General features: G+C 33.5%; 4 protein-coding genes and 1 pseudogene across 4 annotated transcripts; 1 reads left to right on the forward strand and 4 right to left on the reverse strand.

The window, feature by feature from the left end:
* Positions 1-340: 340 nt before the first annotated feature.
* On the reverse strand, positions 341-757 carry LOC127240482 (egg cell-secreted protein 1.1-like). The gene has a single exon (XM_051259188.1). It carries the CDS (start codon positions 755-757, stop codon positions 341-343), a length of 417 nt encoding a protein of 138 aa, XP_051115145.1.
* Positions 758-6,560: 5,803 nt separating this feature from the next.
* On the forward strand, positions 6,561-8,401 carry LOC127240075 (serine/threonine-protein kinase WAG1-like). Its single transcript, XM_051258521.1, has one exon. The coding sequence runs from the start codon at positions 6,706-6,708 to the stop codon at positions 8,149-8,151; it is 1,446 nt and encodes a 481-aa protein (XP_051114478.1). The 5' UTR covers positions 6,561-6,705; the 3' UTR covers positions 8,152-8,401.
* Positions 8,402-9,200: 799 nt separating this feature from the next.
* LOC127240483 (egg cell-secreted protein 1.4-like) lies at positions 9,201-9,702 on the reverse strand. Its single transcript, XM_051259189.1, has one exon. It carries the CDS (start codon positions 9,672-9,674, stop codon positions 9,201-9,203), a length of 474 nt encoding a protein of 157 aa, XP_051115146.1. The 5' UTR covers positions 9,675-9,702.
* Positions 9,703-9,873: 171 nt separating this feature from the next.
* On the reverse strand, positions 9,874-10,960 carry LOC127240414 (glutathione S-transferase U19-like). Its single transcript, XM_051259090.1, has 2 exons — positions 10,466-10,960; positions 9,874-10,374 (listed from the first exon to the last, which is right to left on the reverse strand). Exons 1-2 carry the CDS (start codon positions 10,778-10,780, stop codon positions 10,030-10,032), a joined length of 660 nt encoding a protein of 219 aa, XP_051115047.1. The 5' UTR covers positions 10,781-10,960; the 3' UTR covers positions 9,874-10,029.
* A 2,947-nt stretch (positions 10,961-13,907) lies between these two features.
* On the reverse strand, positions 13,908-14,549 carry LOC127240548 (probable glutathione S-transferase; annotated as a pseudogene).
* Positions 14,550-17,790: the final 3,241 nt, after the last annotated feature.

Genomic DNA, 17,790 nt, shown 5'->3' on the forward strand with positions numbered 1-17,790 from the left:
CAGCACCGTAACAGTCACCCAAAATATATAGTATAAACTGTGTTATATAAAAACTTATGCCTAATGATTTATTTATTGTTTTTACTTTATAAACTGATATTATAATACATTTTACTTTATATAATATGCCATGGCATTGCCTTTTCGATTTTTAATATCATATATACACACACTCACATATTCTATTGGTTTGATAATTTTTTTCTTTAATTTGTAAATGTTTTTAAATGATAATTTACCAATATTTTCTTTAATAATTTTTAAAATACTGTACGCTTTATTTTTATTTAAACATTTATATAAACAAATATATATAGTATTTGATTCAAATCAACTTTTTTCAACTCATCATCCTCTTGCAAGAAGAGTCCGGCGGTGGGGCCGCGACGGTGGCGGCGGCGTCACAGTAGCCTCTGAGAATGTCGCTTTCCTCAGGGGTGATGCCGATGGCTCCGAGAATGGAGGGCCAGCATTGGTGCTCTATGGTGCTAATGGCGCTGCAGCAGCCTGCTCCCAGGCGAGTCTCCCCGTTCATGAAAAACAGCACCACTTCTCCACTGCAAGCTTGGATTTGGAACAGTGCTTCCCAGCATGAACTCGCTTTCCCATCTTCGTCTACCTTCAGCCGTGACATCAGGCTCACGCCATTGTCGTCTTCTACAACTCGACCTGCACCAGATACGATCGTGGCGGATGATGCCAGAAAAGAGGCCAACAGGATTGCTTGAAGCTTGCAATGATTACGACTGTAGGCCATTGTGGAAATGTATAATAGGATGATGATTGATTGATGACCACACACACGCACATCTTATATATATATATATATATATGAAAGGGCTAGCTAATCATTAATTTTTACTGTTACATACACGTTCTGAAATGTGAAGGGTTTGATAATAAATTGTTAACGTTTAATAGTATTATTATTTAAGGTTTGATAATTAATTGGTAACGTTTAATACTATTGTAAATACTACTCATTAAACGTGAACAATTGATTATACACCTTAAACATGTTTAATACCTATTTATGCATATACATATATATATATATATATCTCAAATTAAAATGGTTTACAGTACTCATTGCAATCCTTATCACCTCTGTATATATTCTATTTTCCCACATATTTAGTTATTTGTGAATGCTTGGCATCTTGGTTTGATCAGAGAACTTAAATGAATACTCTTTTAAAATGACAATATAATTTTTGGACATTTGAACCAACTCAATTCCATTTGAATTGGAGTGTACCTATTGATGCATTCGCATTGGGCTTGCCGGCCACTTATAATTGGGCCACTTGAAGGCCTTTGCCATAATTGATATACTATGGGCTTATTCGTTTAATTTGTTTAAAATTTAGAATTATCAGGTTATTTTTCTTCTTTGTCTCACTCCAAAGGACTATTTGAGATTCTATTGTACATTAAAAAATAATAATATTTTATTGGTCAGTGAAAATGTATAATTTGTTTTTATCATTTTTGTTATTTGACTTTATCTATAAATTAATTGTATGCGTTAAAATATATTTAGAAGCAATATATTATATTTATGGTAGTTATCTTATTTAAGAGATTCGTAGGATTCTTACGTTATTTAGACGATTTGTATATCACTATAAATGTGTACGTATTCTTATGATTAAAATAGAGAATTTCAGTTTCATATTCTAACAGTATGTGTAATAGTATATTTGTAATTTAAATAAAAATTAAAGGTATTTTGGTATTAGTATATTGTTACTTTTACTTAAAAAAAAAAAAAATACTTTTGAGTGATAAATGAAGAGGATAAAAATGATACATTGGGAGGAAAGAAGTATATTTTTTCTTTCTCAACTCTCTTATTATTCCTAGCAACTCCAAATTTATAAGTTTTACATATTTTTCACTTATAAACTTTCTATTATGTCATATTAATAATATTGTATTTATATTTTTATCTATACAATATATATAATCTAAAACATCACTATATGTAAACAATTCTTAACCTTATTATTTATTTTCTACAAAACATATCCAACTCGTTAAAATTGATTCAATAATTAACACATACACACACACACAGCTTCAACTCATTTTTACTAAGCCTGGAATCAGTCGACAATATTGAACTTCCAGTCATTGCTCCATATGTGTCCAATTTAAAACAACCTGCAAAATCAAATTGTTCCAAATTAGGACAAATTGAACAGGATGATTGCATGCATGCATGCATGCATGTCAATAAAGCACTAGCTAGTTAGGTATGAGATACTGAGTTTAAAAACTGTAGTTTGAGATATATATATTATAAAGACAATGATGATAATAATGCTGTTTGTTGTCTGGCTTTTACCTAAAATTACAATATCAGCACTCATCAGACAGACAGCTTGTCATCTTCTATCTTCGATTATATACATTATACGTATATATATATATGTGTATGTATATGTAATTATGTATAAATTATGTGAAGTGCTGGAAATCCTGTTGTCTCTTGTGCCCACAACAATGTAGCTTTTGTAGTCATTGCATTGGTTTCTTTACACTGTCACTATCAGACAATTTAAAGTCATCAAGATTTTCAGCTTTTCTCATTTTTATTTTATTTTATTCTCTTAATAATATATATCATCGATTGACATTTCATTTTCATTGTCTTCAATTTTTGGGGGGCACATTCATTATGATGAAAAGCCAATTATATTGTCCTAGACATATTTAGTTCAAAAGGATATCCTTAATGAATTTATTATTACAATTTATACTTCGAGATGAAATAATATAATCTTATAAGTTACGCTGAAACTTTTTTCAAATCAATTAACTATAATTATATTTTCAAAACTAAATAAAAATGATTATACATGTATGTATGAAAGGTAGAATGGAGGTCCATAGTGATTAAAAATAATTCGAACGTTACATCAACTCTTTTAATTGACAAAAAATTAAATAATTTATATATGAACTAGTTAAACTACATATGTATTAATATGGCCTGTCTATTTCTAATTCCTTGGGTCAGCAGACATACACAGACTAAAGTTAGGCCCCAGCCAACTGTATGATTACACTTAAAAAATAATTATAATAAAAAAAAAATTATAATTAATAAAACCAATATTATATAAATGAATAAATAAACAAATGAAAGCATCTTTTCTTGTTGGAAACTGCTGCTCAATTAATTAATTAATTTCATGATACTGATTACTGATCAGAGAAATTCAATAACTAACACATTCTCAACTATATACAAATAACATTACTGTTTTTCTACATACATATACTAATTTAATTTTAATTAATTTGTGGGATCTGAGGCAATGATTGACTAGTGGTTGATCATGACTACAAATTGGGGGTTGAAGCATGTGGCGATGTGGAGAAGTAAAAGGACACTTCTAATTTATTAATTATATATATGTATATGTTTGTCTGGTTTTGGGAATATTATAAATAATTCCAAGTGTTTTGAAATATGATTAAAGCAAAAAAACAGAAACACTTTACTATGAAATATATATTATAAAAATAAAAGAAACAATGTATAAACAAACAAATGCAACCTATATAATTATTTGATTGGGGATAGGTATAATTTAATTAGTTAGTTGGGTTTGTTCCATTTAATTCAATTCAAGTGATATAATAATAATAATAATAATAATAATAATAATAATAATCAGAAGAATAATAATAATGGTATTGGTAAGTCAATCCACAAATTTGAAATTGTAGAATGCATGAACCTGCACAGGTGATGTCTGCCTCTTAATTCATGCATTTGCTTTATATATATATATATATATATATATTGATTATTAATTACGAATATAATATAATTACAATTGTATCACAACAGAAAATGTGTATAAAAAGAAGTACTATATAAATAATTAAACACTGTACATGCATTACCATGCATGCATAAGCTTCAACATTTTTCACTATGAAGTGAATATATATATATATATATTCATTGATTATTTATTTAAATGACAGGTGCATGCATTTCTCCAACTCACTGCAAAGTGCCATTACTTTGGTCAAATTTAATTAATTCATGTATATATATGTGTGTATATATATATATATTTTGCATGCTATTACATCGTGAAAGTACTATATGTATGATCTTACGTGAAACTTAAAAGAGTTGTCTCGTTTATCTTTTCATGAGAAAAAGTTTGTCTTGATGTATGAGTTTGTATGCACACGTGTGTAGTTTCAAGAAAGGCATCTATATATTGTCCCGTAAAGGATGACATGGTGGTGTATGAGTAAACTCGTGATTGTGAAGTTATAGATTTAAATCCACATGAATGTGACTTATCTTACTGAACTTAGTTTGCAAGATATTAGGTTTGACCGGATATTTACCCAGAGCACACTCGAAGAGTATATATGTACAAAAAGACCGATCAACTGAATTAAGTCCGACTACGATGACAAAAAGAGTATACTAACGATTGTCCCTCAGACAAACCAGCTGTACAATCAACATTCTAGTTAAATGTCATGAAAAATTGCTCGGATCTTTGCAAAGATTATATATATATATCGATATTATTTAATTCATTCGGAAAAGACTTAGATTGAATTAGTATTAACATGCATTGAGTCATTTTCAGTTAATATCCAAAGGGGGGACATGAATTGTGGCATGTCTACAAATCATCAAGTCGTCTATTTTGTTGCACATGCATTTGCTATGTATCTAATTAAGGCCCTACGAATTTCTCATCAAACAACACTACTTGTCTTTGCAAAAAAATATTTAATTAATTTAATAACCATTGCCAAAATTCAATGTAATAATTTTCTCCATGGGAACAAAAATGGTCTATGATAGTGAAGGCACCAATTCAGTTTAATTTTGTTCTATCTTTTGATTGATTTGACCATACGACAGCATGTACAAAGTTTTATTCTACTTCACACATTGTAAGAGCCTAAAATATTTAACTAGTAGTAGTATTATATTTATGTAACTCTCTTAAATAAATAGATAAATGCATTATATATGTATATTAATAAATTAAGTTATACCATTTCCGTCTCAAAACAACAGAGATATTCGGGATGAACACGAGAATTAAAAAAAATATTAATATTATTATATTGATATTGAGTATAAAAATATTTTAAAAGATCAAAATGCACTTACTTTATATATAATCATTGTGAAAAAAAAAAGGAGATATTTTTGTAAAAGGGTGAGAAGCTAGTTACCAAATATGAATATAGTACTATTATTTTGGTACCGATAAAAATGATAAAATGAGACTATTATTTTGAAACTGATGGAGTATTAATTAAGAATAAATATATGTTTATTCATAGTGTATAACATTTTGTAGAATATCCTACAAAATGATATTGATAATATTCCTTTGACCCATAAAATTATAGAGATTTGTTTAGACACAAAAATAAAAAAATAATAACATTTTAATTTTAAAATAGGTAAGTAAAAAGTAAAATGGACTATTATAAAAAAATTAATTATAAAATTAATAAAAAATAGTTGATAATTAAAAAATAGTGAAAAATTATTTAGTACGTGTTAAAAGTATAAAACACTCATTTTATTATTCAATTGTAAAATAAACTTCACTAATTTTTAATTTGCTATTAAATGCACTCTTATGGTGAGTTTGACATAGAGAAAAGAATTGTGTATAAATGGTAATAAAATTTATGGAGAAATATAATATAAATTTAATTATCATTTATTTAAAATATATATTTGTACAAGAAAATGTATAAATAAATAATTTAAAAGTATGATGTTCAATTAAAAAAAAATAAAAATAAGTCTATTATTAAAACTCTCCAATGACTGACGGCGTGATGACGATAATCACAACGGCTTAAAAAATAATTGATGAGAGTTTTTATTTTTGTTGAAAGAAAAAACATTGAGAATATTAATTTGTACGAGTGTGTTTTTTATTTGTAAAATTCCAGTTTTCTCCATTTCTTTATATATATATATATATATATATATATGAGAGAATAAAAATAAAAAATAATTTATGTTTCAATTTTTATATAACGAAAAAAAAATTATTTCATCAAACGTAACCTTAATTAGTAATAAAATAAAGGTAAAATAGGGGATAGAGTCGAGAGTGAGAAGACCCGTTCGTTGTGCACAAAAATAAATGAAATGCACAAGTTTCGATGATGATGACGTGGCTGCAATGCATGCATGACTTATCCAGCACCCACCTTGCACCGCAATTAACGGTCCAGATTGAGAGATGACGCCCCGAAGCTACCTCTGTTTTTCCCTGCCCTCTTCAACTCCAACCTACAGCTACAGCTACACCTACTACCATTATAATTTTCCCACAAATTTCCACCATTTTTGCACCTAAACTTGCTTTCTCAACACACCTCATTAATGTGAAAAGATCTGTTATCAACACTAATTGTGCAAATTACAATCAGATAATTAACTGTCCTAATTACACAAAAACAAAATGACCAAGTATATCTTCACTTCACTTGACAGATCCTATTAAAGAAATCAAACCCTCTGTGCCGTTGGTATTTTTAAATAGACAAATCACGTTATCTATATTAATTAAATGTCGGGTTGTCTACTAATTTTATTTCTCATCTATCTATCTATCTATATATATATATATAAAGATCGATCGATCGATCTGATCAGAATTCAGACCCAAACTAAAAATGGAGCGAGATGAGTCGCCGACGTTGTCGTCGATTTACCAATTAGCAGACTCCTCCGATTTGGACCTGAGCTTCACCTCCGTCACCTCCGACCGATCCCTCTCCGGCCGGAGCAGTTTAGCTCGGAGCAGCCTCACCCTCAGCTTCAACGACTCCCGCCTCTCCACCGCCGCATCGACGCCCATCCACCAGCGGCCCCACCGCCGCCACGACAATCCGAATTGGGCGGCGATCAAGGCCGTGACGATGTTGTCCTCCGACGGGGCGCTCAACATCCGCCATCTGAAGCTCCTCCGCCTCGTCGGCGCCGGAAACCTAGGCCGGATCTTCCTCTGCCGCCTCCGTGACTACGAGCACGCGAATTTCGCTCTGAAGGTGGTGGATCGTGATTCCCTGACGTCGAAGAAGCTGTCTCATGTGCAGACGGAGGCGCAGATCTTGTCGACGCTGGACCATCCTTTTCTCCCGACGCTGTACGCGCGCTTAGAGGTGTCGCATTACACGTGTCTTCTCATGGATTACTGCCCCAATGGCGACCTCCATTCCTTGCTTCGGAAGCAGCCGCGGTACCGGCTGCCGGTTCAGGCGGTGAGGTTCTTCGCGGCGGAGGTTTTAGTGGCGCTCGAGTATTTGCACGCTCAGGGGATTGTGTATCGTGATCTCAAGCCGGAGAATATTTTAATTCGGGACGACGGCCACATCATGCTGTCGGATTTCGATTTGTGCTTCCGCTCCGACGTTTCGCCGTCGTTGGAAACTCGAGCTCGGATTAAGGCCAGCTCCGGCGGGTACTCCGGCTGCTTTGGTGACCGGCAACTGGAGGAGCGGATCACGGAATTCGTGGCGGAGCCGACCACGGCGTTCTCGAGGTCGTGCGTGGGGACACACGAATACCTCGCGCCGGAGTTGGTCGCCGGCTGCGGCCACGGCAACGGTGTGGACTGGTGGGCGTTCGGGGTGTTAATTTACGAATTACTGTACGGGACGACTCCGTTTAAGGGAAGCAGCAAGGATTCGACCCTGCGCAACATAGCGTCGACGAAAGGGGTGAGATTTAGGAGCGCCGCCGCGGCGGCGGAGGAGGAGGCGGGGATGGCGGAGGCGAGGGATCTGATCGAGCGGTTACTGGTGAAGGATCCGCGGAGGCGGTTGGGGTGCATAAGAGGTGCGACGGATATCAAACGCCACCCGTTCTTCAACGGGATAAAGTGGCCGTTGATTCGGACGTACCGGCCGCCGGAGGTCCGGGGGCTGGCGGTTGTGAGGCGGAGCAAAAGCAAGAGCAAGGCGCACGTGAGTCACGTGATGTCCCCGAGGAGGCGGCGCTGCTTCTGGAAGAAGCTTCGAAACCTGATGAGGATTAAAGGCTACTCTAAACAGTCGTTAAATTCCAATTCCAATTATTACTCTTACTACAATCACAGTTACAGCAGCCTTACCAATTAATTAATTGCGAGGTTGATTTTGTGCAGATTTTTTATTTTTTATTTTTTTTTATTTTTTTATCTACCTTGTAATTAATTAAAATGAGTAAATCTGATGTATGGGTCGGTCGGCCATGAGGAAGATACATAGAGAAATTTTGAGAAAATTGGTGATACAGCTGGAGATGGAGAGAAGAACAGTACAACACAACACTTGTAAATCACATCATATAAAATTAAAGCGTGGAATTCTTTTCCATTTGTAGTATTTATTTCTCGATCGATCTCTTTCTTAATTTCTTGCTTCAACTGTCTGTTAAAATACGTACATAAACATATAGATACATGTGATGGGATCAGAGATGGATTTGGATGTCTTCTTACAAGAAAAGAGAAGAATGGTAATGTAGTGTAGATGTAGGAGAGACAAATTAAATTTTATGTTATCTTATGGGTTGATATGTCTGTCAGTGTTTATAAATGAAATGGTAACGTCGTGGGAGAAGGTTGCCACATGATACCGTAATTAACAAATGGGTTGACTTTTTATTTTGTGCCATGGCCACCATGTATGCTGCAGGCTGGGATTTCGGGCAGCCTCCGTTGCTGCCAGCTCCTTCACCATTCGATTTCGGGCAGGGGCATGACTTGATGTGAGCTTGAAAAAATAAAACAATTATTTTTATTTTTTGCTATGTAATACATCGATCTGATGGCCTACCACGTCCAAATGTAGCAGTTTTTCCAAATTGGAGAGACCCAATTTCAACTTTTTCAATTTATTCTTTTACTATTCAAAAAACTTGAATTAATATTCCCAGGCTCTTACGTAAGTCCGTAAAACTATACGCGAATTATGTATATCATTTTACATAAATAATACAATAAATTTTAGTTTCCATTAAATCATAAACCCGAGTAATATGATCATTCATTATATATATGGTTTTCAATAAGTTTATATAAACACTCACACACACACACACACATATATATATATATAATCCAAGCAAGTAATCCAAGAAATGAGGACAAAATCGGTAACAAGCGTATTATTCCACCATACACTTTTTAAATTAAACGACGTGTGATCGGAATGCAGGGAGAGTCCGGCGGCGGCGCGGCGGCAGTGGCGGTGGCGTCACAGTAGCCTCTGAGAATGTCACTTTCCTCAGGGGTGATGCCGATGGCTCCGAGAATGGAGGGCCAGCATTGGTGTTCTATGGTGACGATGGCGCTGCAGCAGCCTGCCCCCAGGCGAGTCTCCCCGTTCATGAAAAACAGCACCACTTCGCCACTGCAAGCTTGGATTTGGAACAGTGCATCCCAGCATGAACTCGCCTTCCCAGCTTCGTCTACCTTCAGCCGTGACATCAGGCTCACGCCATTGTCGTCTTCTACGATTCGACCTGCACCAGATACGATCATGGCGGATGATGCCAGAAAAGTGGCCACCAGGATTGCTTGAAGCTCGCAATGAAGGCGACTGTAGGCCATTGTAGAAATGTGCAATACGATGATGATCGATTGATCACACACACACATCTTATATATATATTGAAGGTAGAGATATGAAAGGGCTAGCTAATCATAATAACAATTAATCATCAAACCTTTCACATTTCAGAACGTAACGGAAAAATTGATGATTATGTTATGCTATGAACGTTATAATTCAATACTTCAAGAGTATGTTAATTTCGGTTTGATTTAACAAGATTTAATTTAAATTTTGTATTTAAATAATATTTAATAAAATATTCTATAAGAAAACAATCAACTTTTCTTCGAAAATTAATACAAGAAACACATTTAAATAACAAAACCATAATCAATTCCAAACTAAAAGTGATCTAAACTGAAAATTAAGCAAACAAGTGTCCTAATTAAACAATAATGTCTACTCAAAGCCCATCTTCTTCAGGCGCTCCAAAACTCGTCCATAAAGCTCGCAAGGATCAGGCAGTGATTTAGACACTGCGTCTCTCTGCATGCACCTATTAGCCCACTCAATCAACTTGGGGCAATCCTCTTCGATGCTGAACCCCCCACGTTTCTCATATGTAAGAAACCATGTGGCGTAAGGGATTAAGGCCACATCTAAAAACCCAAAATTGTCACCACCAAAATAAGGCTTCTCTCCCAACTCCTTCTCCAGCAGCTTTAGGATATCTATCAACTCTTTCTTGGCCTCCTCTTGCTCTTTCCCTTTCGTCGTCAACACACATCTTCCAACCCAATATATCTAATTATAAACATAGTCACTTCTTCGATCAATTAATTTCTCCCATATGTGTAAGAGTAAGATATATATACAGCAAGAATTAATTACATACCTTCTTGTCGGCAAAATCAGCCCAGAATCTTGCTTGGGCTCTTTGGTAAGGATCAGAAGGCAACAATGGAGATTTATTCTTCCAAACCTCGTCTATATACTGAAGAATTATCAAAGATTCGCTGATGGGTTTTCCATTGTGAATGAGAACCGGAATCTTCTTGTGAACCGGGTTCATCTGAAGCAAGAGCTGGCTTTTGTTGGTCAGGTCTTCTTCTCTGTACTCATACTCGACTCCTTTCTCAGCTAAGGCTAATCTGACCCTCATTTCATACACGCTAATGTATTCACCCAAAAGAATCACCTCTTCCACCATTTTTTTGAACCTGTTTGATATTATGAGGTAGAAAGGAAAAGGGTTTTGTCTGCAGGTAGGTTTTTTCGAATTTGTAATGGATATTGGGGAGATTAAATGAGACGAATTTATAGAATTAACAATGGAGCTATTCACGTAGTGGAAAGGCGAGCTGGATTGGATGATTGATAGCTATATGTCGGCTATGGTTGGAAATTTCTTGAGTGATTGAATGATTTGCGGATCTTTGTTTAATTTACCTACTGCAGCCATTGTAGTAAAGTAGACGACATATATAGTAGTATTTATTGGAGGACCCATATATACTCCAAGGATCTTCTAGAACAAACACTTTACTCTCATTTCTCATTGGTCCGTGACACGGTGGAAATTGCTATTTTCCAATATTTTATTTTATTTTTAAATTTTAAAAACAAATTAACTGAAGGTGAATTAAATTATATGTGTATATAATCTATTTTATATGCCTAGTGGACGCTGAGAAGAAGAGACTAATAAAAAGTTAGAATTCTTCGATTGTTGACCCAATTATATATTGGAAATATTGGTAGATTACTTGTGATATGTTTTATTTTTATTACTGTATTATTTTTAATAGGGATTACATACTCTCAAGTCTCTCACTGTTTACATAATTTTTTTAATTTTTTTTTTTAACAAAAAAATTTTAAAAATATTTTTATAAAGATAAAATTAGAAATTTTATAGAGTGTAATAATGCAATATAGGTTTTAAATTATAAGTTGGTTCATTAGTGACAATTGTATAAATAAATAAATAAAAAATTGCTAATAAAAATTTAAATAGAAATTGATCTTTCTTAATATATATACTAAAATAATAAAATAAACATACTGCAAAAAAATGAAATGACTAAAAGTAGCAAAAATGAAGAAAGTAAGTAAACAGATAAGAAAAGGGGAAAGATGACAACACATAATGTAAAAAAATAAAAAAATAAAAATGTTATGGTGGTGTAAGAGTAGACACGTGATCATAAGGTTATAAGTTTAAATATTTGATGTCTTCTAATCTTATCTACTACACATTGTTCGTCTAGCTTAACTTGTTTTATCGAGTGTAATTTATAAATTATTAGGTTCGTCCAGAAATTTATCTAAAGTATTTGAAAAATAACAGAAATAGCGACTGCGAGATTTTACTAGCGTGTCAGGCTTGATTGAATAAGCGTTAGCAAAATTTTGAACTCATGGCCTTGCGATTATGAATTCGTGCACGACACCAATTATTGTTTGGTTGGCAAACTTGAACTATTGGTAGAAGGATTTGGCCACCTATTTTGTATAGAGGATGAGATGACGTAAGAAATGTAAAACTTGTGAATAAAATTTTATATCTATCTTGTTCACGACACATAAATATATTTATATATATATATATATATGTAAGAATAGGAGAATTGGTAGTATAGTTACTGAATACAGTTACGCCACATTTAATTATATCTTATATATACACGTGGGAATGGATCCTCACGCCTAGATGACTTAAGTTGAAGTGGTCAAAATGTGTTCCACGTATTTATATTTTGCATGTGTTCATATATTTATATTTAACTAAAGAGAAGTTGGTCGCCTTAAATTGAAAATAATAAAAAAAAAGTTAAATTAAAATATCATATTCCTCCATCCCATTTATTTTGTTTTGGGTACTTTACTGAGTGTCCTCGGGTAAGCTCTAGGGGCTTCGAAATTATTCCTCCATCTAGAAGATTCTAGTACATATTAGTTATGCATAATATACAACAACCCCGTCTACAAGATTCTAGAACATGTTAGAATGTACAATAATCTAGAAAGTTTACTATATTTTGCCATACTCCGGATAGATTTTAGTATATTTTTAAGTTTAGAATCATCTCCAACGTTTGAACAAAATCTCGTGAATATTAAAAGATTTTAAATATACATAAATAAACCACCGTCTCGAGACTATATGTTCCTACTTCGGATTGTGGTAGGCGGGCTGGCTTGGATCATTGATAGCTATAGGTTGGAATTTTCTTGTGGGATTAAATGATTTGGGGATCGATGTTTAATTTAGCTACCGCAGCCAGACAACGACATGATATATTATTTATTGAAGGATCCATACTCCAAAGGATCTTCAAGAACACAAACTTCACTACTCAATTCTCTTTGTCCGTGACACCGGTGAAAAAAAAAGCTATTTTCAATATTTTATTTAATTTTTTTTATTTAATTTTTTAAATTAGTACTATGAAACAAATGAACTCAAAGGTTAATTAAACTAATGTCGTACTTCTTTTTTATTTGGGATGTTTAACAATTATTGTCCGATTTCTTTTTTTGTTAAACACAAATTTTACATTTTTACCCTTCATTCAATTATTACTCTTAATCTCTACCATACAATTAAAGACAAATTTTTCGATTCATAACAAAAAGACACTTACCTAAAAAACCGTGCAAATATACTTTAAGACAATAGAAATTAAACGGAGCGATTAATATATATATAATCTAAATATATATATGTATGTATATGTGTATAATGTATTGTGGGAACCCCATTCCTAGTGGACGCTGACAACAAGAAAAAAAAGTCAAAAATTCTTGGATTGTTTAAAGAAAAAGCAATAAGAAAAGGAGAAAGAAAAGAAGAGAGAGGACTATAGCTAACTGAGGCGAAAAAAAAGTTGATGGCTTTCACATTAGTGAAAAATAGATACTATATTTATACAACATATTTTTATTCATTTAATATCATTTATTTAAAAAAAAAATATCACATAAATATATTTTTTTTCTTAAAAAAAATCAAATCATAAACTAACTTTTTATTTATTTATTTTTTTTTTCAAAATTTTTAAAACCTCCAAACACCTCTATCTAAACAAACCTATATTTTGAATATAAAATGTTTTCTTTTATTTTAATTGAAATAATTATTTTTATCATTTTTATTTGTTTTACTTAAATATAATTTTTTTAAAAAAAATCACTATTAAAAAATTATACTGCAAAATAATAATCCAAAACATTCAAATTAAAAACAAGCAGCCCAAAAACACATTCAAATAATGAAACCATAATTAACTCAACAAAAAAAACTAGTGTCCTAGACCATGGTGTCTCTCAAAGTCCTACTCAAAACCCATCTGCTTCAGGAACTCCAAAACTCGTCTATAAACCTCGCAATAATCGGGCAATGATTTAGACACAGTTTCTCTCTGCATGCACCTCTTAGTTCACTCAATCAATCTGGGGCAATTCTCTTCGATGCTGACCCCCCACGTTTCTCGTAGTTAAGAAACCAGGTGGTGTAAGGGATTAAGGCCACATCTAAAAACCCAAAATTGTCCCCACCAAAAAAAGACTTCTCTCCCAACGCCCCCTCCAGCACCTTCAGCATGTCCATCAGCTCTTTCTTGGCCTCCTCTTGCTCTTTCCCTTTCATCGTCACCACATTTCTTGTCGGCAAAATCAGCCCAGAATCTTGCTTGGGCTCTTTGGTAAGGATCAGAAGGCAACAATGGAGACTTATCCTTCCAAACCTCGTCTATATACAGAAGGATTATCAAAGATTCGCTGATGGGTTTCCCATTGTGAATGAGAACCGGGATCTTCTTGTGAACCGGGTTCATCTGAAGCAAGAACCGGCTTTTGTTGGTAAGGTCTTCTTCTCTGTACTCATACTCAACTCCTTTCTCAGCTAAGGCTATTCTAACCCTCATTTGATACATGCTAATAATGTATGTACCCAAAAGAATCACCTCTTCTGCCATTTCTATTTTTTTTACCTGTTTGATTATCTGAGGTAGAAAGGATTGGGTTTTGTTTGCAGATAGGGTTTTTCGAATGGGTAATGAAGAATATATATAGAAATAACAATGGAGCTATTAATTCACGTAATGGAATGGGGCTATAGGTCGGCTATATACGTTGGCTTCAAGCTACGATCGAAGCTCTAAAAGTCCTTAAATACTCTTAACTTAATTTTTGAGGTAAGAAACACAGGAAAAAGTTTATGATTTGGAGAGGACGAATTGAGAACCAACTCAACCAAGATGCAAGAAAGTCGTTGTATATATATATTTCATGAATGAAATTACAACAAGGAAACTACTGTAAGTAATTAAATCATAACTTTGTATATAAGGTATCTTCATTGGTACACTTGCCATATTTAAGAAGATATATAATGAAAATATCATACTAAAATAAATCAAGATTTTAAAATACTCTTCTGTCAGCTATAGTTATTTCACCTTTTTTTTTTTTTTTTTTTTTTGTCAGTTAAATATATATACAATGTATTTATAATAAATAATTTTATTACTTATATATGTAATTTTGTTTTTTTAAAAAAAAATAATGTAGTATTTTTTAAGAAGTGATATCTAATTTTATTTTTCCGAAAGTGATACGTAATTATATATATTTTTAAATAATATATAATTTTATTTTTTAAAACTGATATATAATTTTAGCTTTTGAAAAATAATACTCCCTCCGTTCCATTGAAAGGTTGCCGCTTTTCATTTTTGTCCATCCCAAAACAAGGTTACCATTTCCTAATTTAGTAATTTTACCACCTACCTAACATAACAAGATTTGGATATTATATTTTAAATTTTAGAGAAAGGCTTTGGCTATAAATATCCATGTATTCTCACTTTTAATATGGGAATGCGTACTTTATAGTAGAATTTCTGGCTTGGCAGCGCCCCCAGACGTAGATCATCGTGATTGAACTATGTTACAAAATTCTTGTGTTCTTTTGTCTTTGTTGTCTCATCTTGATTTCCTGGGAATTTCCTTAACAAGTGGTATTATAGCCTGGTTCGTTGGTAAGGTGGATTGGGAGGCATCGAATATTTATTGTTGCTGTGGGAATCCCTTGTGACTTGCGGAAGTGACTTGTGTCGAATGTCTCCTGTCGGTGTTGGGTCGGTCCCGACTGTTAGGTCAAGCACCGGGTCCCTTTGTGATAGGCGGTGCAAGATACGCAGGGAAGGATAAGGGTTTCGGCAAACGCAACGGAGAAGATATCAGAGATGTGCTCTCATATCATTGTTTGTGGGAGTCAAGATGGGTGATTGTCATGTTGTCAAGGTATTAGATGGTATGAACTTCGGTTTCTGAAATATGCAGATAGAAAATTACATGTATGGTAAAGATCTAGATGCGGTATTGAAAGAGAAATCCGAAGACATGGATGAAGCCGAATACAAGAAGATTGACAGGAAGACGATGAGTGCGGTTTGACTAACCCTTTGTGAGAATGTCTCGACTGAATTTAGATTTGAGGTAAAAGGAAATGATGAAGATTAAGTCAAAGTTGAAGCCGAAGAATAAGGACAAAGAAGATGGAAGTCAAGTGGTATATTGGAACTGCAAGGGGCACTTTAAACGACAAGTGCAGGGCCGGATAAGGATCAGGGTTCAGCAAATGCAACGGAGGAGATATCCGATGCGCTGATTCTGAGCGTCAGCAGTCCAATGGAGTTATGAATTTTGGTCTCAGGAGCGTCATTCCACTCATGCAGTGATTCGGGAATCATGGAATCCTATACCACATGTAATTTTGGTGTTGTCTATCTTGCAGATGATGAGACACTGAGAATTGAGAATTGTAGGTAAAGGAATAATTCGAATAAGAACACCGAATGGTGGGAAGTGGAGATTGGATGTGGTATGTTAAAGTGAAAGATGAAATCAGTCTTCAAGTGGGAGATTGTTGGAATATGAAGCGTAATTATATCCTAAAATCTAGGGACATGATTTGGATATTATATTTTAAATTTTAGAGATATGATTTAGATATTATTGTCAAAAGGCTTTGGCTATAATATTCACGTATTCTTACTTTTAACATGAGTCTGCGTAATTTATAGTATAATTTTTGGCTTAACAGTACTCCAGACGTAGATCATCGTGATCGAACTGAATTATCAAATTTTTGTATTATTTGTCTCATCTTGATTTCCTAGGAATTTCCTAAACAATCCACAATTAATCTGTTACGTTCTTCTCTGTTGCAATTTTATTTTATTTTATTTTTTGTTTAGTCCAGGCCCAGGTCGATAATTCATCTGCTACAGCTTCTAAAATATATGTGATCATTTCAATGGGCATTTGACCATATGATTTATTAATGGGCTTTTGGGTCTCTTTCATTGTGAATAAAATTTAACTTTTTTAGCTATGGGCCCTCTCTGAAGCCCATATATTTTGGAATATTTCAACTGCAGAGACAGAGAATATCCATATTGCCAATCTTGAGAAATTTATTGTGACACACGCAGTGATGTCAAGCATCATTACATGAAATAGTTTGATGTAGACATGAATCCACCAATGGTTGTCGGACACGTATGTGTAACACTCTGGTCCCTAATCTGACATTCAAAAACTTTTTCATGACATATACTTTGCAATCGAATTTGTCTTTTGCATCACCCCTTTTTTTATGCAGAAATTTCCGGCGTAGAAATTTCATGATTGTGAAAAAAAAAAAAAAAAAGAAATGTGTTTCTATTGACATATGATGGTGATAGTCATTTTAGTAAAAATAAACATATGATCATATAAAAGAGCTGAGTATGATTGTGCATTGATAATAATATTAAAAAAATAAATAAATGAAATCTTGGTTAGTTAGATGAGCCAGCTGCATAATTAATGGAGTAATTAAATATATTGAAGTGAAAAGATGCAATGGGGATGATCTTTCCAGAAGCTACAGAGTTTCATGTTGTTTCCTGTCAATGGATTTTCAGGTCAGGGCAGTTCCAGTTCAGAAAAATCCAATCTTTGACTTACTTATTATAGTATATATATATATATTGGATGATGCAATAGAGTCTGACTATATATGGACAAGAAGCTTCTGGAAATTAATATAAAAATAAATAAAAATGCCAGCAAAGTTCATTAGAATGTACGTATATGGAATCAAGCCTAGATAAGTGTTTTAATCAATAAAATATTGTTTGCTTATATATCATATCATATCATATAAAT

This window comes from Andrographis paniculata, unplaced genomic scaffold, assembly GCF_009805555.1.
Source record: "Andrographis paniculata isolate CXL003 unplaced genomic scaffold, ASM980555v1 Contig79END, whole genome shotgun sequence".
Classification (NCBI taxonomy): Eukaryota; Viridiplantae; Streptophyta; class Magnoliopsida; order Lamiales; family Acanthaceae; genus Andrographis; species Andrographis paniculata.